Source organism: Chaetodon auriga, chromosome 12 (assembly GCF_051107435.1).
Source record: "Chaetodon auriga isolate fChaAug3 chromosome 12, fChaAug3.hap1, whole genome shotgun sequence".
NCBI lineage: Eukaryota > Metazoa > Chordata > Actinopteri > Chaetodontiformes > Chaetodontidae > Chaetodon > Chaetodon auriga.
Genome location: NC_135085.1, coordinates 22,600,849 through 22,623,588, shown reverse-complemented (window position 1 = coordinate 22,623,588; position 22,740 = coordinate 22,600,849). Strand labels below are relative to the sequence as shown.

Genomic DNA, 22,740 nt, shown 5'->3' with positions numbered 1-22,740 from the left:
GAAACAGAAAAACAGAAGCAGATGAAGTGAACCTGAACCTTTGCTTTATGTAATCTCCATCTTTGCTCCTAGTCTCATTTTTTTTTCTTCTTTTTCTTCTTCAGCCAAATAGAACAAAGAAGTTCTTTGGTTTGCTGTTGGGAGGTCGCCACCTTGTTTTCTAGCACGTGTGAAACGTGTCTTCGTAGACAGATTCCTGATTGGACTATATATAGTCTACTATACTCCTCAGTTCTGTGGGAACACTTGTCACGGTGCTGGATGAGTCGCTTGACAACGACTCGAGAGGTATCTGTTGAAGTATCAAATTCTGTTCTGGCCGTTGTACAACGACGAAACTCTTGACTCTTGCAAGAACGCTGCAGGGTCATGGAAGTTTGCCCAACCTGTTCAAAGCCTTGGATAAGGCTCATGACTGCTTCTCTTGATGTAGTTGGGCAGCTAACAAGATGCCATGCCAGGGTGGTTAATTAAGAGCCATCCTGTGCTAGTTTTACAGGAAGTGGAGCTGTTTACTACCACCGCTCAGCTCAAACATCAAAGATGTGACTGGTCATCAGTTCTGCTTTTTGCCAATTGAATCTTTGCTGGCTTCCATCTCTTATTTTGTCGCCGAATGTGAATCAGCTGTGATGGTGGTACGCCCCCTGCAGGTTGGGAGTGAGTGGCAGCCCTGCGTGATGCAGCTCATAGACTGGTTCAGTATCTGTACTGATTGAGGCATTTCAATAGAGAATCATGTTGAAGAAGAGGCTGAGCTAGAAGGTGAAACTCTCTTATTTACCAGTTGATTGATGTTTGGTGCATCCTCTGCAAAAGTTTCAACACGCCCACTTCCCAGGACCACCTGCTTGTTGGGTCACTATGACATCAGCAGCCTGGCTGACCAACCGGACCAAACAAATAACACAAAGTGTGCTCTCTGTTTTACAGCCAATGCTTTTCAATGGATTTGTGTGTCAAAGAGGATTTATAGGCTCACAGGCATCAGTTCGGTCTTCAGTTCTTAGCCCAAAACTGAACAGTTCAGTACTGTCCTCTGGAGGCATGGGATAAATTCAGATTGTAGCTTTGTTTCAAAATACTAGCTGCTGCGACAACAAACAGCAGACAACAGAGTGGTATCATGAGGACAATTGACATTTACACTGTGTTTGTTGTTTTGGTGTCTTGCAAAGCATTTAATGCTTTCCAAGAACTCATCGACTCCCATTGTTGGTGTGTGTGCGGTCCCGACTCCTCTCTCTCTTCCTCTGTATTAGTGGTTGTGTATGTTTGTGCCATTTCTCTATTCTCTGTTTGTGTGTGTGTCTCAGTGTGTGTGTGTTTGTTGGATAGTGCTTTGTCAGGCCAAAGCAACGCCTCAGAGCTCAAACGCCAGATGGACGACTCTGAAGGAGGAGGCTGCTGACCAGTGTCCCACTGAGCACACACACATACCTACACACACCCACACAGACACACACACACACACACACACACACGCACACAGTTTCTGGCTCTTTCTCTTGTAGCAGTTGTCTCTGTATCTAAAAACACAAACAAATGTAATGGCAATGAACTTGTATGTGGCTAATCAATAACACCACAGTGTTCATTGGAAGACACATCGTTACTGGCATAATTAACAGCAAGACAATGCTACAGATAGGAAAAGCCCATTGAAAAAACCACACTTTTTAAATAAATTACCAGCATGTTTCACCAAACCCGCTTTTCATTTTCTCAGCCTATTGACCTGGAATTCAACCGATCAATATGTCACAACACTGCTCTTTATTCGTGAAATGTAATACGGGAAAGGATACAGACCTGCAGGGGCTCTGCAAAACTAATCAATGCTTGGCACCACCAGCTCCTATTGATGATATTCAATATAGCAAAAGATCCAGACTTGAAAGCAAACTGTTCAACTAATCAATGGATCACACCACAGCCTCTTAGCGATGCTATATTTGGGAAGGGATGTAAATGGACTGCTGCTCTGTGAAGCAAATCAATGCAGCTTCTTATTGATGATGTTTTCTTTTGGAAATGTAATAAGGAGCTGCGCAGTGGTGTGTGGTGGTTTGTCATGAGCTAAATCCAGTAAAACCTCTCAGCACGGAGGTCAAAGAAGATGCAAGCGTGGGATCTCGCCATGAGCATGTCAGGACACTTGAGAAAAGAAAATGCTTCAGTGATTGAAATCATGCAGGACTAAACCACTGCGTGCTTCTTCTGGTCGTTTGGTACAGACATTTGCGTCCACCTCAGCATGAATCAGGCCAAAATTGTATTTGTCCATGACCAGATTAATGCAGATAATGAAAATTCAAATGCAAAATAAGCCTCATTTGTACTTTGAGTTTAGGGTTTATTGTGAATGTTAGCGTGCTAGCATGCTAAAATAGTTATGGTAAACAAGCTAGATGTTATAATGACTAAAGATGTGTTTTATTTTAGCTCGAGCAACAAAATGTGATGTCAGGTAAAACTCAAAGGTCAAGCAATTCATTCCTCACACACACACACACACACACACACACACACACGCAGCACACACACCAGCGACTCAGAGGCTTATTGCATCCTTTACCTTAAAGGTTGGAATGTAATAAATCAATCTTTAATTTTCTCTCCCTGCAGGAGCTGGAGGTTGGTCTCCTCTCACCTCAGACAGGTATCAGTGGTTGGAGGTCGACCTGGGCGAGCGGACCAAGATCACCGCCGTCGCTACTCAGGGTCGCTACGGCAGCTCTGATTGGCTGACGTCGTACCTGCTGATGTTCAGCGACACGGGACACAACTGGAAACAGTACAGACAGGAGGACAGCATCGGGGTGAGTCCACGCTGAAGTGATTATTGCAGCCCGTGTTGTTGGAGGACATCAGTTGAGCGCTCAGACTGAAAACAGCCAAGTCCAGTGACAAAACTCAACGACGCTGCATTTTTTTTGTTGTTGGAAGCATCTGCTTGAGGGCCCCGAATGTGCTAAAGCAGTCCTTTCCTCGAAATGGATGAACAGGCTGCATTTTTTCACTTCATGCTGTTGTCCGTCTGAATATAATGTAACACAGGGGCTGTTCAACTACAACAGACTGTCCCAAACAGAACGATGATGTCAAATCAAGTAGAATTTCTTCATATATCAGTAAATCCCAAATTTGTCCCGCAGCTTTTAAATCCCTGAAGCGTAAAATTATAATAAGAAAAGAAACAATTAAAACACAGAAAACTGAATGTGTTCTTAGCATTTTAAACATAATGCATTGCTAATATATTTAAACAAAACATGGCTTTCATTTGCCACTATGACGTGTAAATCATGAATCTATGAATTAATCTTATTACAGTCCATGAGTTTAATGACCTTCTAGCTGGGATGTGTTGTCCTTTACCTTGTCACACTGGCAGGAAGACATTATAGGTGTGTAATTCCCTTTTAAACAATATATTTACACTGGACAATGTAGCTGGAGCCAAATGGGAGACAATTAAACCATTAAAAACAAGGAGAGCTAAGGCCCCAGTGGTGTGAGACAGGACCACCTTACAGCAGTCCACAAACAGTACTGTAGGTACAGTATCAGGGAGTCAGTGTGAAAGCAAACACCTCTCAGGTTCATTACAGCTAATTTTCCTGGACGACCACAGTCATATTTACAGTGGACATGGTGTTTAGCAGCGCTGGTCTGCAGGGATCAGTCCATCCTGAGGAGATAATCACAGTCATCAGCAGCCTTTGACTCTTCATTAATAATGGATGAGCCAATGAAAGGGCTCTGCTGACTGTGCGGACCTGTTGCCAAAACACTTAAGCTGCTGTTGATGGACACAGAGCGGGGCAGAGAGGCAGCGGAGCGCCACTTCTCCCGGCTGAGAGCACGCATTGCAGCCGCAGAAATGAAATCAATGAGGAGAAATACCAGTGTCTGCTCAACCAAAGCTGTGGTGCTTTTACACACATGTTCATCTCCTTATTTTTGTATTTCCAGCAACAGTATGAAGCAGAGAGTGACAATAAAGACGATGAAGAGTGTTACATCATCATAAACGGAGGTCACAAATGGAAAAATGTTCAGGGTTTCATACATCATGTAAGCACGAGTAGCCTTACTCCAGGCTGTAAACTGTACTGTCAGAAGCTCGTATGTGTCGAGCTGATTAATGAAGGAGTCAGTCAGATGGACAGCAGAGGCGGTGAGGCTTCACCTCCCACCTCCTGGTAGACACACACTCCCCTTCAGTGTTCCCCCATCGCGCTTGTGTTGCGTTGGACTCGTGTTTGTCCCGCTGTGGTGATGGTACATGGTTCAGTCTGCAGCCACAGGAATACTAAGTAGTTTTGATCTTGTTTGTGTAGGAAGCAAACACAGTGATGGATTGTGTCAGCCAGTTCAAAATATGTCTGAGTTTCTCTCCTGCGTGCTCCTAGTGGGCCTCATACCAATTCAAATAGTGCAACAAATGTGGAAAACACCCGCTTTACCAACAGCGAGCACGGACACTTACGCAGGGTAAAAGCGCCTTTGTTACAGCGGTGCAGAGAGGAGGGCTGGATTAGAAGTAGAGGCAGTTTCCTCATATGGAGGGAATCCAGCTAATCTCAGCACTGAGGATCTTCTCTGAAAGAGCAGGGAGGCTTCTCACAGCTTAAAAACAGGTTGATCTGACGCTCTGCATAAACTGAGCACAATCCCAGTCACATTTCAAAGTGTTTCTCAACCTCTGTGCATTAGACAGCCCAGCTTACAGAGTCTGTCAGAGGACGGAGTTGTTGGATCAACCTACTAAGCTTCAAGAAGAAGAGAAGAGAGGAAGAGGAAGTTTTCTCTTTTACTCTTTTCTTTACATTCTCATTTCATTACATTCTCTCTTTCTGTGAGCTTTGAGCGGGAAATACTGAGGATAGGAGTAATATGATGTAAATATCTTGTAAACTATCTTGTAAACTTTGAAATGAAGAAGCCATCTTGAGTGAAGGATGAGATGCACATTAATATCAACAGGAGGAAAACTAGAACTTCTCACCTGCCATTAATAGCAGCTGTTTTCCTTTGCACAACACCGTCCAACTTTAGCTCTCCAATGCGTCTGCCGTGTGAATTCACCACACTGAAACCGTATGGATGGAAGGCAGTAAACACAGGTGTGAAGACAGGAAGCTGAGCACTGTGGGAGATGTTTAGCCTCCGCAGTGTGAACAGACTTCCTGTTTCTCCTGCTCTCTGTCTTTCAAACACTTTGAGAGACTCAGGTCATTTTTCTAGAAATAGATACGATGCTGTTTTCTCGCCAGTTTGCTGAGCTGACGGCTCTTCTGGTTCATCAGCTTTGAGGAAAAGCTGCGTTCAGCTGCTTGGTCTGAAAAAAAGCTGATGCGTGAGTCTAATTGATGACTCTCAGCTGTACAGTATATTCACATATATGCAGTATATACAGTAAATACACACACACACCCCAAATATTTGCTGGTTTTATGATTTTAATATGCTGCTGTGTGTTTGCTGCTATGTGTGTGCGTTATTTGTGTATCCAGAAAGTGAATTTGTTCCTTTCAGCTGGAAGAACAATTAAGGTTTGTTAAGGCAAATTGGGATCCAGACACAAATACACACATGCACACACACACTCAACACAACACACTATGCTCAGACTACTACGTTATATTACAACACGTCTCTCCTCATCATATGAGGAGATCTGGCTTCACTCTCTCATGATTACAGAGGAATTAATAAGTTAATTATGTGTCTAAGCTTTTCTTCAGCAGTGGGAGAGTCAGTTAACCAGCATGTCAACTTCAAGGGAGGGATGTAATTAGGATAGATGTCCAGATGGGAGAGATGGAAAGAGATGAAAAGAGCTATCCATCAGGCAGTCAGCCAAGAGTCAGGAAGGAGACAGAGCGATCCGTTCAATATTTATATTTCACTTTTTGCAGAAAATGGTTAATCCAGAACAAAGTCATGTAAAAATGGGGCATTTCGTATATCTGTGATTTAAAAAACCTCCACTTCTTCCCATGCACATTTTCAATTTGTGCTTTAGAAATGGTGGAAATTTGAAATAAATCAAACAGAGAATAAATCATGATGTATTTGAAGCATGTGACTCTTAAATGTCCACCAAATAAGTACATGAACCAGTTTTTCCATGACGTCTTCTTCTTCTGCGGTGGTTTAAAGGCATTGACTGGAGAATTAGAAACCTGACTTCAGAGGTAAACTTAAAAGTGAAGTGCAGTCAGTTTTCATTGTGTCTGTGTGTTTTCAGTTTTTTCCAGGGAACAGTAATGCAGACAGCGTGGTTCAGTACAAACTGCAGCAGCCGGCCGTCGCTCGCTTCCTCCGCCTCATTCCTCTGGACTGGAACCCCAGCGGGAGGATCGGACTCCGGCTGGAGACCTACGGGTGTCCTTACAGTGAGTCTGCTTCACCGGCAGGCTGCAGTTTAGTGCCTGAAAATACTTCATTTGAGGAAAAAGTCCTCATGTACACATCACTTCTGATCAGAGTGCTTCAATGTGTAACTGCAGACACTGATATTTTCACAAAGAAACTGACAGGGGGAGGAGGTGCAGGTGGAGAGAAGCTCAGGTGAGGGGACTGAACCAGGAGAGCAGGTTGAGTTTATTTACCAGTAATAGCAGATTTTTGCTCTTGTTTTAAGGCATATGAATAATAATGAGTAAATTCTGGACAGCTTCAGCGTTTTGCAAAGAAAAACAATGTGTTTTAATAAAGGCTACTAATCCAAAAATACTTTTATAATGTTCCATCTTTAAGGCGGACCTGTGGGAAAGTGTTGTGTGGAGGCACGTTCTTCTTCATCTGATGGACTTTTAGTTGGTTTCATATTATAATAATGATGAACTGTTTCCTCTGAACACTTTATAATCATTTAAAGTGACTTATGTTTTCTCTCCTCACAATTTCCACATGTATTATTTTAAGTGTGTACATCTGTTGTGTTATTGCTTTACATGCTGTTCTCAACACATCACATCACACCTTTTCTTCCTGCTAAATTTTCAAATTTCATGTGCCGAGACAGACAAAGGCTTCCTGCCAACTGTCGTCTCCCGCTACACGTTTGGATTCTCACCTCAACACTGATGACCACCGCGTTTCACACTTTTCTCCCAGAAAGCAGGAAAACATATTCTGTTCACAGTTTAAATAACTGGTTTCATTTGCGTTTTGTGTGTTTCACAGCAGATTTGCGTCATTAACTCTGCTATCAACACAAAAAAGCAACCACAACGTGTTTTTACAGACATTAAAACAATATCTTACTGATTCACCTTCTGTTTTCCATGTTTTACAACAGATTTTCAATATTTTTGCTACTCCTATGAGGGAAAAATATCCCACTTTCTTCTTAATTGTATTCATCCACCTTTTATTTTAAAGAGAAAATTAACACATCACTATCACGTAATTTCACCGTGAAAACACATTATCAGTTCAATTTGCTGATAGCAGATTAAAGAGCTTTTTCAATAGAGACCATCACTAATGAATTGCACAAAAATATGATCTACTGCGATATCCATTTAAGACGGTGTCTGCGAGGTGATGCTGAATATGTGTTGGAGCCCTGCATGTACCAACATGCCTATTATGGCAAGTCAGTGGAGGGGGGAGAAACCAGCCCGGACCCAGTGGCCTGCATTGGTCATTCCAGTCTAATGTCATAAAATCTATAGAGACGTAGGTTGTGTCAAACCGGCCCCGTCTCCTCGGAAATAGGTTTATATATCACTAAATGGTTTTCCAATTACTCTGTGCTGGCACATGTAATTGCTGCCTGGATTATGTTCAGAGCAGTTTTTCTGAGTGAATGAATGGTCACATTTATGTACTGCAGCAGAGCCACAGGGACGTGGTGGGGGTGGGGGGTGGGCAGACACAGAGGACGACTTTGACACCAGAGACTGTGGTTTGAGTCCCGTCTGTCGTTCAGTTTAGGCAACAAAGGAACTTTGGTTAAAGCTTGGAGAAGATGGTGGTGTTAGTTAAATTGAAGTCACTGTGGACTTTTTCTGTGTTAAAACAGGACCACGATTTTTCCTAAATCTTAAACGAGCGCCTGGGCATAACCATAGAAAGTTGTCACTGCGAGTAGATGATTGGACATTTTGGTGGAAAACAAATGAAACACGTTGTCAGTCAACATTTCGCTGATAGATTCAGTATATTGTGAGATGCCTGCTTTACGCCTGCTTTAACTCTAATACATTACATTATTCGCTATGGCAAATTAGTTACAAACCTGATTACAAGGAGACGGACGTTGGACAAACACGTTATGTTTCGGTTTGAATGCTTCGCTGTCCTTTTGCTCTGCAGTGTAACATACTGACCCCAAAGTCCTCACTGCTCTCTGCTTTGTCTTCCAGCCTCTGACGTTGTGAGTCTGGACGGCGGCAGCAGTCTGGTGTACAGGTTGAGTCCTGGACTGAGGCGGACGTCCCGGGACGTCGTCTCCCTGAAGTTTAAAACCCTGAGGAATTCTGGGATACTGCTGCACGCAGAGGGAGAGGGAGGACTCGGCCTCAGTCTGGAGCTGGAGAGAGGAAAGCTACAGCTGCTGCTCAGACGAGGTACAACACAGCAGATCCTGATATCTACTGATACCAACATCTATTCATGCTGATGCGCATGCTGGAGTGTAACACGACAATCTGCTGGAGAATGATAGCGGATAAAGGCGCCACAACCAAATCTACCTTTAGAAATGGGAGATTTAAGAAGCTTATTTTGTTGGCATCCCCGGTAAAAGTGAAAATGCAGCAGTAAACACATTTCTTCCGACAAAGAACATGACGTTTCCATCTGTACCATCCGACAGACAGAGAAACAACTGTTTCCATTAAAAAAAAAAAAAAAAAAATAGCTGAAACAATTTGATCAGCAAAGAGACATTTTGTTCTTTGTGGAGTACTTTATGGCTGCACTGGTGCGGAACGTCTGTATAAAGTGGAGGACAATATAATCCACTCTGAAATAACTTTAGATTGGTTGCGGTTGGGTGAGATGGGCGACACGCACGCTGTCGCCTGATTGGTTTAAATCTTGGCTCACGCTCCGCTGCTGCATCTCTGTCTAGTTACAGCCATGATGGATGGTTCCCGTTCACTGTAGCATGTGTTAGGGCCGGACTGAGCAAGACGTGATGCACGGCTTACTGTACAGAGCTGTGTGTGTGTGTGTGTGTGTGTGTAAACGGGGTTAAACCAGAGGTTGTCAGGCTGCCATGCTGAATCATCACCATATGGCTCACCTCTCATCAGGAGCCCCATCTGGCTGCTGGGATACTTTCTCCATCCATCCATCCATCGCCTGCTTCTTCTACCTCTGCCTCCCTCTATCACGTCCTTCACTTTGCCACCTCTGTCTTTATCCTCACGTCTATCCGTCTGGTTCTTCATCCATCCATCTTTCATCCATCCTTTGAAAGACAGAGTCCGATAAAGACGGGGAAAGGAAAGGAGCACTTTGTCATGTTAAATATGTCATTGCCACAGTGGTGGAAAGTAACAAAGTACATTAAACAAGTACTGTAACCTTTTGGTACTTTAAGCATATTTTGATGCTTTTTTGATGATTTCACTCACATTACCGAAGCTAAAGCTGCTCTAACTGTCATTTCACTGTGGCTTTAAAGGCTTGGTGACCTTGGTGTCATTATGAATCTTTACAGACAGACTGTTCCATCTTAAAGAAAGACTGCAGCTCAGTGAGAGAAAACTGAAGCCGTCCATTGGAACGATAGAAAAGAGAATGAGAGCAGCTCTGCGTCTGTTGCTTCAGACCAGCGCTGAAAACAGCAATTAGCATCTTCTTCTTTCTTGTCTTCCTCCATCTCGGTCCCTCTTACAACTCCTCTATGTTTTCCACTGATCCCCCGTTCCTTTATTTTTTACATTTCAGAAGAGGCCATGTGCCTTTGTCAGCTCTACACCATGTTTTTTGTTCTTCTCTTAACATTTTGGTATTCTGTTTCAGTTCTCAACCACCTTTTTGATCTTTTTTTTTTTTTGCTGCTCTTCATCATTCTGTCTCTCATTATTTCTGTCACTGCCTTCCTTTCAGTCTTTTCTTGCCCTCTGCTTCCTTTCCATCCTCTCTCTCTGTCTCTGCCCAGGCTTTTTAGGTTACAGATTGTGTAATTTAGGTCATCTGCTGCGTGCATTGACCCCGAGCTCATGCATGGTTCGCTCTGCTCTGCTAACACTAACAACACTAACGCATCCAGGTCTGACCCCCCGGAGCAGATGCAGTTCGCTTTATGAGGCAACTGTGCGTAACAGCCCAGCAACTCTGTCCTGGATAACAGAGGAAACAAAACGCCATGGTTCACAAAGTGATGGGAGATTTTGGTCTGTGTGTTTTTATGGTCACATAATGACCAGTTTTTGTCATGACACCCTGAGGCACCCAAACACCAGCATAACATGCATATATGAATCAGAAACCGAGTCAGAATCAGAGTCAGAATCGGCCTTATTGTCCAAATATGTTTGCACATATGAAGAATCTGACTCCGGTTTAAACATGTACTTTGGAGAAAAGACCAACAGCTCAACGAGGACAAAAAGACAAAAAAAAGTGAAGCAGTCAGAAGAGGCAGATTTTAGTGTTGTTGGTCAGCTCACATTCAGTCCTGACTGTGTTCAGGGCAGAGATGGAGGATTCTCTGAGCTCTGTTTCCCGTGTCAAATCTTTACATGGCTTGCTGTGACGCAGAGCAGCACAAAATGTAGTAAACATCTGCTAGCTGCTGTCCAAACAGCTGAAATGAACTTGGTGGTTTGATAAGATTTATGTCTGCTATCCGAAACCATTCCCCTCTGCTTTACATTCATCAAAATGTCAGGTTAGTATATTGTATCTTTGTTGGCTCATAACTCAGCGCAGTCCTTTCCTGTTGCTTTAGTCATTTTATGTCGGTGCGTCCTGTCCCAGTGCATACCTTAGAAAAATACCAAGACTGACACGATAACTGTTGTGGGACAACTTCTGTACCAGTCTTGCTCGTGTCCTCTGCCTTTAGTTCATGCAGAATGCATGCTGGGATACTTGTCCATCCCTAGAGTGCAGATTTTTAAAGGCCTTATGTGAAAGACATATTACAGAGTTCCCTCATCAGCAGACACTAGAACATGCAGACACAATTGATGTAGCTTGTAATGACACTTTCCTTATGAGATACACAAGTTAACGTGCAGATATATTTGTATTGTAAGTGTGTTTACAGTTTCAAAATTATGTTTGCAGCTGATTACAGTGGCAGCAGTTCCTGATAAGGGCCGTCGTAGTCTTCCTGTGTAATCATGTTTAGAGTGAACAGCTGTAATGATATTGCCGACAGAATGTTCAGCAGACGCTGCAAGAGAGAAGCAATCACATCCAGCCTGACCCTCCTCGACATTAACGGAAAATTCTGGAGCTAATAGCAGTTTCTTACGTGCTGGTTATCCAGAGATTTTGTGAACCATACTTGCTCCAAGCTGCTCTCACTCTCAACTCATCACGTATGGACACTTAGTCGAGACCCCTTGGTTTGACTTTTTAAGGCAGGGGGCCCCTTTTGAGCATAAGTGTTGAGCACAATGTGTTGTCTTTCTCCTCCAGTCTCCAGACTCACAGTCTGCTTATGTAGAGCTCCAAATACTTCAGTACGGTGCATATATGACCAGCATATCTCAGAAAACGAAGCACATTGAAGCTTACTGTGCACGTTCATGCTCCAAAGATGAAAATGTTTTGACTTTTGAGCCCTCGTGACCTTTCTTCTGCGCTACCATCACCCTGATCTTTAAATTTTTCATATCTGCTGACCCTTTGCTTGTTAATATTTTCCGTGCACATTCATGCTCCCATCAGGAAGTAACCTATTGATTTTTGGTGACCCTCATCTCAATTCATATCACAGTCTCGCTGAAGGGCTCACTGACGGTAGATTTCACACAGAATACAGCATTATTTTTGTTGTTGTTGTTCCACGTCAAGATTTTTCCCAATTAAAAATTTCTTCTCCCTGACGACAGCGACAGAGAAAAGGAAAGAGAGGGTTCCTTATAATAATAATATCAATTAAGTTTCTATTTGTTTGCCCTTGGACCTCTCTATTGATTCCTGCTTTCTCTTTGCAGACGTGCAGCCAGTAATTAAATCATCCATTCAATGAAACTCTCAATCATAAGGTCCTCTGCACCTCTTCTCTCCCTTCAACAACGTCTGATTTGTTTTTAAGTCTTGTCATGGTGCCTCTCGTATTGATCTCTCTGTCTCTTTCCCGCTCATCCAGACTTTAATCAAATAACTCATCACAATAACTGTTGACAGGACAGACTTCCTCTGTACCACGAGGTCCACATCCGAACTTTTCCTCCCCAAATAAAGATGTTTTTCTCATCCGAGCTGTAATCAAATATATCATCTCACAAAATGGGCTGAAGAATCCAAAATACATTTGTCCATCATCCTCCAAACTGTCTCTGGTTCTCTCTGAAGTTGGCATTGTGTCTCCCCGAAGAATACCTAATACATTTTTAATGGCCGACTGTATTCAGCTCTTCTCTCAGCAGAAATACAAACTTTCTTTCCCAGTACTTTTGGGGATGCAGAAATGGATCCACTAATTTGGACCGGCTGCTGCTCATCTATCATTAATAATGTCTCTCCATGTTTCCTCTGCAGTTTTTCAAATTAGGGATTATCACATATTTGGCTTCAGTTCTCGGTGCACATATGCAGATGTCCCGTCGTCCCTAATGAGATGAGAGAGGCTGACCTCGGCGTGCTCCTCCCTGTGGGATACTGAGGAAATTAAAATATTATTTACATTAAAGAAGCTTGTATTGGGCTGGTGTTCATTTCTCTTTGCAACGGGTCAGCTAATGTAAAACAGTCTTCCTCCTGAGATCAGAGAATCACATCTTTATACTCCCTCTTGTCACCCCCGTCCTCCTCCTCCTCCTCCTCCTCCTCTTCGTCGTCTCTTCCAGGTAAGACTTCCACCCATGAACCCCGGCGTCTCACCTCTCTTGGCAGCCTGTTGGATGATCAGCATTGGCACCATTTGGCGGTGGAGCGGCGCAGCTCTCACCTCAACCTCACTGTGGACAAACACACCGAGAGGGTTCAGATCCCTGCAGAGTTCAGCCGCTGGGACATGGAACAGGTGGGATAAGACACAGGAAACACACACACACACACACACACACACACACACACACCTAAGTGTACAACCACTGAATGTATTATTTAATGTGCATCCCTCTGTGTGTGTGTGTGTTTTTGTCCACATACAGTTGAGTGTCGGGGCAGTCCAGAGCCTCGGTTCTCAGAAACCAGTCGTCTCCGGTAGAAACTTCTATGGCTGCCTGGAAAACCTGCTGTACAACGGCCTCAATCTGATACAACGAGTGAAACACAAAGACCACCAGGTTACTGTGATGGTAAGTTAACTGAGCTCAACTCAATCACCTGCTCTTGGATCTGATCTGAGATCTTCTGTGGTCATGAAATGGGGTGGACACAACACTGTGGTAATCTGGAAGAAAGGTCACCTTTCCAGCAAACCAAAGGCCTGATCAACCAGCACGTTAGTCCAACGTATGACGGGCTGCAGTGTTTCTTTATTTATTATTGGTCCTTAGACCCTTAGAATTTACACAACATGGATGTTTAACTGAGGAGAATTCAGCTTTGCACTTTTAAAGTTCAGCTTCTTCTAACTCTCTGGACTCTTTTTGTGCTTTTATGCTTTTATCTGGGAGGTTACAGCATCAATCACTGGACGAGGGCCACCGAAACCAAAATCTACCAGGCTGCCTCCATGAAATTCCTTTTGGTCGCTCAGACATTGATAAAATATTCTGCTTGGTGTTTTTTTTTTTTTTGTGATTTTGTGATCAATAATTCAACACAGTGCATACATGTGCACAGAGTATGCATGTATATCTTTTATTGTTCTTGTGGGTTATATTTTATTTTGTTTTAAGTAATCGGATTGTTTGTTTTTTCCAGCAGTGTTTTATTGGTCACCCGGTTGTTTTTTGTGTGTGTGTGTGTGTGTGTGTGTGTGTGTGTGTGTGTGTGTGTGATTCCCTTTGTCCCTACTGGCATTCAATCATAGTGGTGAAACCTTGGCTTGTTATTCTGGATGCTTCTGCTGATGCTAAATGAAGCCAGGACAAAGGAGCGTCGACGGTGGTTAGACTGTCACTAATGCCTCCTCATCGTGGCCATTAGGACCTTCAGATGTTTCCACATTCACGCTGAGTGGAGCAAGCTTATCAGAGAGAGACTGCGAAGCGTTTCTGCGGAGTAATAAATGCTGTCTCATTACAGCAAAGGCCCAGGCAACAGAGAGGGAAAAAAGCACAAATTCTTGGTAAAGAGATTCAGAGATTTCACATGCATGGCTGAAGACCTAATGGAGGCAATTTTATATTGGTACTGAGGCTCTTGAGGTGCTAGCCACATGTTATGGTCCAATTTAGCACAGAGACTAAACGGTGCTTCTCATGGCTCTGTTAGGGGGCCCTGATACCAAGAAAATAAGAGCGTGGATGAAGGAAGACTTTTGTGTCAGTGCTGTAGACTTTTGAGGGTGTTAAGGCACTCCAACATGAGTTATTGTACATCACTTTAACTGCACCACAAAGGGCTTTTAGATGTCATCTGTGTTTCCGAAGCATTATAAAGATAGCAGACTGATATTCCCAGCAGAGAGCCGGGACTGTAACGTATTACCCCTGCGGCTGCAGCGATGGACCTGGTGTCATTACCACTACTCAAAACAATGGAGTGTAACAGAGATGTCAAGATATTGTAGTGCTGGGCTTACTGTATGCTCTCTTTCATTTTCATTCTTTATCTCTTTTACCTTCAAGCTGGGTGACTTTGGTATTTTCAGCTTGCCTCCTGATCTTATTCTAAGGCTTGCTGTTATCATTATGGTAATATCGACGTCCTCTTTAAGGAGACTTGCTGATGAGATCATTGCGACAGAGGTCACAGCGACACGCCCTCTGCAGCTGATTAATATTCATGTTTTGTGTTGTTTTATCTCTCTAGTAATCACTTTTTCTGTCCCACCTCCTCTGTCTCCGCTCTGGATGTTCCTCTCTCAGGGCAATGTGACCTTCTCTTGTGCTGAGCCAGTTTCCGTCGCCGTCACGTTCCCCGGCCCCCAGAGCTTCCTCCAGCTGCCGGGGGCGACGGCGGCCTCCCTTGGGGGCGTGTCCGTGGGGTTCCAGTTCAGGACGTGGAACAAGGCGGGGCTTCTGCTCACCTTTGCCCTGCCTCAGGATGGGGGCGTGGCCTGGCTGTACCTGAGTGAGGCCAGGCTGCGGCTGCAGATCCATAAAGCTGGCAGAGCGCTGCTGGAGCTCAGCGCAGGTCAGTCTAAAGCCAAACCCTTAATTGCTACACCAGAGGTGGGGAACCTTTTCAAGGGCCATTTCAATTTTTATAACGTCCTTCGAGGGCCATGCTAAATTATTAAACACATATATCATACTAACTTCTAATCTGATGGCTGGAACTGCTTCTCTTTGGCATAAGTCTGGCCAAGGCAATCAGGCTTCTCATTCCTAGCAGGTGATTTTATCAGCTATAGCAGGCAAGCTAATTAAGCTAATATTAGTGTGGTTGATATTGCTGTCTCTACATGACTGGTTTCCAGCTGTCAGAGCTCGAAGAGGGGAAATAATACACAGTATGTGTGGACATGGCTTTTTTAAACATATAACCCCACAAACTAATCCAACAGTCGGTTAATGATACTCTTCTTTGGCTTTCAATACTGCTCTTGATTAATACTGTAGGTAATAAACTACTTAGCTGTGCATGCTAACATTTGCAGTTTATGTTAGAGCAGATGAAATCACTGGTTAATCCATTCCCTACACTTTTGGTCACATGGTTTTGGACAGGCGATTAAAACCATCAAATCTCGATTCAATATGTGAAGTATCAGTCTCATAAACCCCATGCAGGCCACTTCAGCATGTGGAGAAACCTTCCAGTTGCACAGCTGTGACTGGACGATTGCAGGTCAGATATTGGTTTAGTAACTGATCACTTCTAATGTTTCTCTAATAAATTGGGGATAAAGATTGAACCAACAAGGACACTTAAGCACTTCTTTCTCTAACAAAGTCTCCAACAATTCCACGTATACGTCCAGTGTTTAACTTACAATCGACTGTATTATCCTAGCAGCCAAAGCTCTGGTCACACATGCACCTCAGTCTGGCAGACGGCAGTGCAGTCGATGGCACTGTAAGACGACTGGGGTGTGTTCTTGAGCAAAGTATTGTCAGTAAGAAAAATAGAGGAGGTAATGAGATATTGATCTATTCCCTCATCTCCTAACAACACACAGATTCACAGGGCAGCCGATGCCCGGCTGGTACTTGTTGCAGGTCAGTCACACAGACGATGCAGGAAATAAAGGAGATGGCCGTGTGATCTGCACTCACCTGCTCGCGATGGCTTTTCAATCCATTTGTACCACGTCTACCCACCAGCAGGCATTAATTTACACATTTCCCAAATCATTTGTTAGTCCTGACTGATATTCTTCTAAATACTGCTTCAGTGAGAGAGAGCAAGCTGTTTGCAAATAGTCAGTTTGGTGCATTTTGGCAGGTCGTGTGACACAATATCTAATTTAGTCATTACTACACAAGTACTCATGCTTGGCTGCAGCCTTAGAAAAAAATCATGCTTTGCCAGCTTCTCCTGCAGGTCCTAATGGCTCGATGTGCAGCCATGGACATGTAACAAACAATGAATAAGAAAACAATTAATGGGTGTTTCATTCCCAGGGTCCACTCTAAACGACGGCCAGTGGCATTCGGTGGAGCTGAATGCCAGACGTGGTCGTCTGAGCATCACTGTGGATAAAGAGGAAGGAGGCAGCGCTCATGCCAGCCCCTCGTTTCCAGTCACCATCGACAGCCACCTCTTCTTTGGTGGTAAGAGTGGAACAGATCAGCTGCATCTTTCTTCGAAATTAGACCAAGTGTGAAACAGCCATGTGGGAGCAGACTGATATAAAGACCTGAAAACACATGAGTGAAACTGTAATCAGTGTAACTAACAGCCCATAATGCAGTGTTATAGTGAAATTAAACAAAAAGGTACATCTGCTATCTATCTACACATCTTTATCTTTAACCTCATTATATTTCTGCTCAAGAGTGATGATGTTCAAATGTGTCAGCCCATCCCTAAAAACTGATTTCATGTGACTTGATGTGTCATGGCTCTCACGTGGACTCTCTTCTTTTCAGGTTGTCCCGCTGAAGACGACACGCAGGAGTGCAGAAACCCCTTCAATGTCTTCCAGGGCTGCATGCGTCTCCTGACTCTGGACAACCAAATCGTGGACCTGATCATGGTGCAGCAGAAGCAGCTGGGAGTCTACAGCAACCTGCAGATCGACATGTGTGGAATCATCGACAGGTCTGTCGCCAACAAGATGTTCATTGGCGTTTTTGTAGCTTTGTTATTACAGCGAACGCAACCCTCCCCAGATATTCTGCCCAGCCTGGTGAGTTTAATCACACCAGATTTAAGTGTTAAATCTGTTTTGGACAGAAGTGGCCATGATCAATGCATTTGCTTGCAGAGGTGAAGTAAATGAGCACAGGGTTTTGTCTTATTTTGAGAATTCAGCATTGAGGGAGCTATTATTTCATCCAATTTAATACAAATCCAGTCTGCCAAAGTAAAAGAAGAAGCAGTGTCACAATGCAGCAGGACCTATTCTGGGAGGATGCATGCGTGAATGTTGCTGTGCCACTTCCTGCTCAGACCCACTGATGATGTGTGTCTTTTTATAAAATTTGATGCATTGTCTCCAATTCACTGCCTGTAATCAAAAACCAGCTGTGAGGCTTCAACCCAAAAGGGATTTTGCTCATTGGATCTTAAGTCCAGCCCTGAACCACTCGGCCATTCTTTTATAACCGTGACTGACGCTTGTCTTTTGAAACTATTCCAAGACTGCAGTGAGAACGTCATTACATGATGTCCAATTACTGCATCGTGCGTGGATAAATACGTCCATATACATCCGACAGGCCTTCGCTTTTGCTGTCGGCAGAGGATAAATAAAGTCAGTTGGGAATTAGTCATAATTCATGAGTCCATGTCATCATGAGTGGCGGTTAAAAGATTGTTATTTCACAAGTGTCATTTTGTTGTCAAGCATCTTCAAAGCATTTTTTTACCTCTTTCTCCTTTAGACAGAAAACTGGTGAAAACTCTTTCTCCTGCAGCCACTAAGCAGAATTTAATGAACAGTTTTCTCCAGACGTGTTGTGGTAAAACAAAACACAACAAGGTGATTGTGACAGAATAATATCAGCACTGTTTCCGTCAAACGGTTGTGTGTTTTTTGACATGTTTCTTGTGCCCTTGATTGTTTTATTGTGCAACTTTTTTTGAGAAGCAACTTTTCTTGTATTGAAACATCATTTTTCTGTCTTTTTCTGTGCTGGCAGAGTAATGTATTTGTGAGGTGAAGCGGGGCGGCGTTGTAGAGAGAGGCTGCACCGTCCGGGACACACTCAGCTGCTCGCAAACAATCATCAGCCTGCACACACACTCAGTATCTCCACAATGACATTCATCACTATTGCTCAGTGGCGTTACAGCTGTAGTCTTACCAGTCAGCTGATAATGGCCATGATTCTGAAAAGAAACGTTCAACAATCACATTTGAGTGTAATATAAGGTGCTGTTATCAACTTCTTTTCCATTTTTTATTCTTTTGTGTCGTTGATTGGCACATCAGGCCATACATCAATATTAAATGCAATTATAGTAATGAGTGGGTGGCAAAAATGACAAGTTACATTATATAAATGTCATTTCCAGTGGAGCCCCCACATACCTTCAGAGATGAAGGTAAATCAAGGGTGGGTTTGGATTGCACAACCGTCACCATGTCAACGTCTGGCGATATAGTTATGTATGACAGGCACAGGGAGAGAGAGAGAAAAGACGATTAAGTGGCTATAAAAAGAAAGAGAGTTAATGAGTTTACTGCCTGGCATGTGAGGCAGAAACAGGGATGAACTCAGGAAAACACTTTGAGGAAAAAACGACAATTAGAAGAACAAAAATGGTGAAAACCAAATCCAGTGGAAGGAACAGAAATTTTGCTATCTGTCAGTATTTTTGGATTTGTTTTTTAAATCCTTGATCAGGTTTTAGATGCAGTCCAGCTGTAACTTGTGTGACACCGTCAGCAAAATAAAGGATCGTAAGTTGAATTGAAACTGAGAGTCGTTTTGGACTCAGTGATAAATATTTCCAATGTTTGTCACTGCTGGTAAGATGATAAACAAAAGTATAAATATATCATCAATGACAGGGCAGGATCAGGAGTGAGAACTTCAACCTCAGGATTGAACGAGACAGAGAGAAGAAGAAGAAGAAGACGAAGAAGAAGAAGAAGACGAGGGAGCGCAGAACAAATCATTTGCTGCTTTGGTGTCACGCCAAATAGGAGCACAATTAATGAGACAATTACAGCAATTATAAAGCCCCCTCTGGGGTATACCACACACACACACACACAGAAAACACACACAAACATACACACACGCCACAAACACAGTAAACCGCACATACACATACACACAAATATTGCACCCCATGTATCTTTGCCAGATAAGAAGAATCTGCTCGACTGCTTTTAATTAAATGTGTCCGTGTTTCTGCGTTCAGATTATTATGTTCAGCAGAATACAGTTCCTGCACAGACCCGACTGAAATGAACCCACAGAAAAGAAAAAAAAAATCCTGTTTTCAAGGAAAGAGGGAAAAACATCTCGCACATGCTCTCAGTGTAATCCTGCTGATTGAATTTCAGCCCATGGGATATACTGCACTGTAAAGTCAGGTGGAAAATGGACTCACCCACACAGCTTCAGTGTTGTGGTCATACTTCAGAGTGGGTTATTATAGCTACAGTGTGTGTGTATGTGTGTGTGTGTGTGTGTGTGTGTGTGTGTGTGTGTGTGTGTGTGTTTTATGATTGTTGCCAGTAGCAAAAGAGTACTATTAGCCAAAGCAAACACTCCATTAAAAGCACAAATGGAGCTCAAACCCACAAGGAGCCTCTCCACAGCATCACTTCAGCACCTTGTGTTGCATCAAAGCCGCCTGCTCGTTTTAGGTCACATGATCAAAGCGTGAGCACGTGAACACACATGAGAAAATGACTGTGAGGATGCACGTCAGGGTGCGTGTGTGTGTTATCAGCATCATGACAGTCACCGTTATTTTTATACTCTTTTTACTGTCTTTGCACTGACGGACTTTTTGCGTTTGTGTGTCCATGTGTGCGGTGGTTGTCGTCATCGTTGTTACCTCCTCCTCCTCCTCCTCCTCCTCCTCCTCCTCCTCCTCCATCTGCTCCTGCTCGTCCTCCTCCTGCCTCTTCTCTTTCCTCTCTTTCTTCTTCTGGTGTCTGGGGAACTTTGAAAGGATGAAAGGGAATTTTCTTTTCTTCTTCTTCTTCTTCTTCTTCTTCTTCAGTTGTATGTGGATGTGGGGCATGGCACACCTGAATCTGTGCACCAGGTTTTTACACTGGTGGAATGTAACTAGATACATTTTTTGAGTACTGCCTTTTAGTACAAATTTGAGGTACTTATGTTTTTGTTGAGTATTTCCATTATGCCCAACTTAATACAGGCAAATGTTGTATGTGTTACTCCACCTCATTTGTCTGACAGCTTTAGTTACTAGTTACATCTCAGATTACAATTTTTCATACCCATATCCCATCCTGTGATTTTGAATGTGAATGTGATAAACTGAAGGATCAAGTGTTCCTGTATGGGTTGAGAAAATTCCCCTTCTTAATCTGAATAAACTGTTGAAAAAGCCTCTTGGATTAGCTGGAAAATGCATCTTCACAAAACTGAAAACAAAGCTGTTTTTCTGTTGACTTTTTAAAGATTGTAGAGATTTAGATGCTGCTGTAGATTAAAATATGCAGCAGTATATAAAGTGCATAAAATGAGCACAACCTTAAACATCTACAGCCATAACAGGCAACGTACACAGATACAAACATCAGGTATAAAACATTTTTATACATACTTTGAATACATGATACTGAGGTTTTAAATGCAGGCCTTTTACTGTCGGAACTTAACAGCACAGTGTGGATCTGAATATATCTTTCACCTCTGCGTTTTTATTGACTGTGAACAAAGTGCAGAGTCTGTCGTTCTCTCTCATCCTGAAATCAACTCTGAATTTTGGGTTTGGTCAGTTTAAACTGACCACGAAGCTCATGAGGCGCCGCAGGACGGAGGGCAGAGGCTGCACTCAGACTCATAAGCTGTGTCCCAATTCAGGGGCTGCATCCTTCGGAGGATGGATTTGAAGGCCGCTTACGTCATAACGCTGCGCGAAGGCTGTCCCAATTCGTCCAAATTCGAAGGATCCTCCAAATGCAGCCGACAAATGCGTCCTCCTTTTCCCTGTATTTGGAGGATGCGTCGCTACTATCCTTCACGGCCTCCCATATCCCAAGATGCTTTGCGCACCGATTGTTTTTTTTTTTAATAATGGCGACCTGTTGATATGAGGAGCTCAGTTAACAGTTAGCCTTATTAAAACTCTTCACTTACAAATGTTACAAGCTCGCATGTCAACTGATATCTTATTTTGGGTGAATACTCGATTGTGATTGGCTGCAGGGTCTCCGTTAAAAAGAGTTGTAGGACAACTATAAAAAAGTTCCGGACAAATAGCCTGATTGTTCTAAATTATTGCGCTGGCTCAAACGCTAGTTGGTAACCGTGGCAACAGAAACTCAGAACATACGTTATTTCACAGTTTATTTAACACAACGGCAAGACAGGAGACAACATGAGTGATTTTATAGTTTCCTTTAACCACATTTAATGATCAGAGTGAATCGTGGATAATATTTCTTGCAATAAAAATGATTTAGGAAACTATCTGTGGACTTTGAGTCTTTGAAACAAAATTTGGCATCATCCTCTGGACACACACAAGCGGTAAGAGGTGCACTTGCCCTCTGAAACGATACTTTGTATCACGTAACATAACGTTAAGCAATCATGTCACTTCCCTCCACTGATTAGGTCTAATATAACAGTTGCGCCGTCCGACGCGAAGCTGTGAAGATATTCACATCAGGTGAATTTGTAAGTTGTATAATAGGCTACATTTCGCGCCTCTTACAAGCGATAGGAGCTGTACAGGCGCATCTCTGCACCCCGTACTTGTGTTTTTCCCGGGTTAGGAGGGAAGAAGTTATGACGTCGTGACGCAATCAGGACACGCTCCGAAGGCTAGACCGTCCCATTTACCGATAGTTGATGCGGCCGACGGAGGATCCTCCGCAGGACCCAGCCTCCAGAGACCGCGTAGGCTGGGTCCTCCGAAGGATGCAGCCCCTGAATTGGGACACACCTATAGACAGGGAGGTGGTGAAGAGCAATATCTTTGATGAGCAGTTCAATTTTGGACGTGTAACAGAAGAATAAAGACGATCCAACAGAAGGGAGAGCAGGTAGAGAATGCAGGCTTTGCACTCCAGCATGTGGCTGGAGATTAAACTGACACACAGGTATCAGGGAGGCAGGTGAGCAGCAGAACAAACAGAGCAAACTTTAGTGAATGGAGTGTTACCACATTAAGTAAGAAGCAATTTGATGAATATGGGGTGGAGAA

At 43.3% G+C, this 22,740-nt stretch overlaps 1 protein-coding gene across 1 annotated transcript in view; it reads left to right on the top strand.

The window, feature by feature from the left end:
• The window catches only part of LOC143328878 (contactin-associated protein-like 4), an 88,350-nt gene that overhangs the window by 30,290 nt on the left and 35,320 nt on the right, over positions 1–22,740 (top strand). The window contains exons 3-10 of the mRNA XM_076744300.1: positions 2,629–2,822; positions 6,260–6,407; positions 8,388–8,591; positions 13,002–13,177; positions 13,308–13,454; positions 15,135–15,402; positions 16,836–16,985; positions 17,304–17,475. Of these exons, the coding sequence (XP_076600415.1) occupies positions 2,629–2,822; positions 6,260–6,407; positions 8,388–8,591; positions 13,002–13,177; positions 13,308–13,454; positions 15,135–15,402; positions 16,836–16,985; positions 17,304–17,475 (1,459 nt within the window). The remainder of the gene's footprint in view (positions 1–2,628; positions 2,823–6,259; positions 6,408–8,387; positions 8,592–13,001; positions 13,178–13,307; positions 13,455–15,134; positions 15,403–16,835; positions 16,986–17,303; positions 17,476–22,740) is intronic.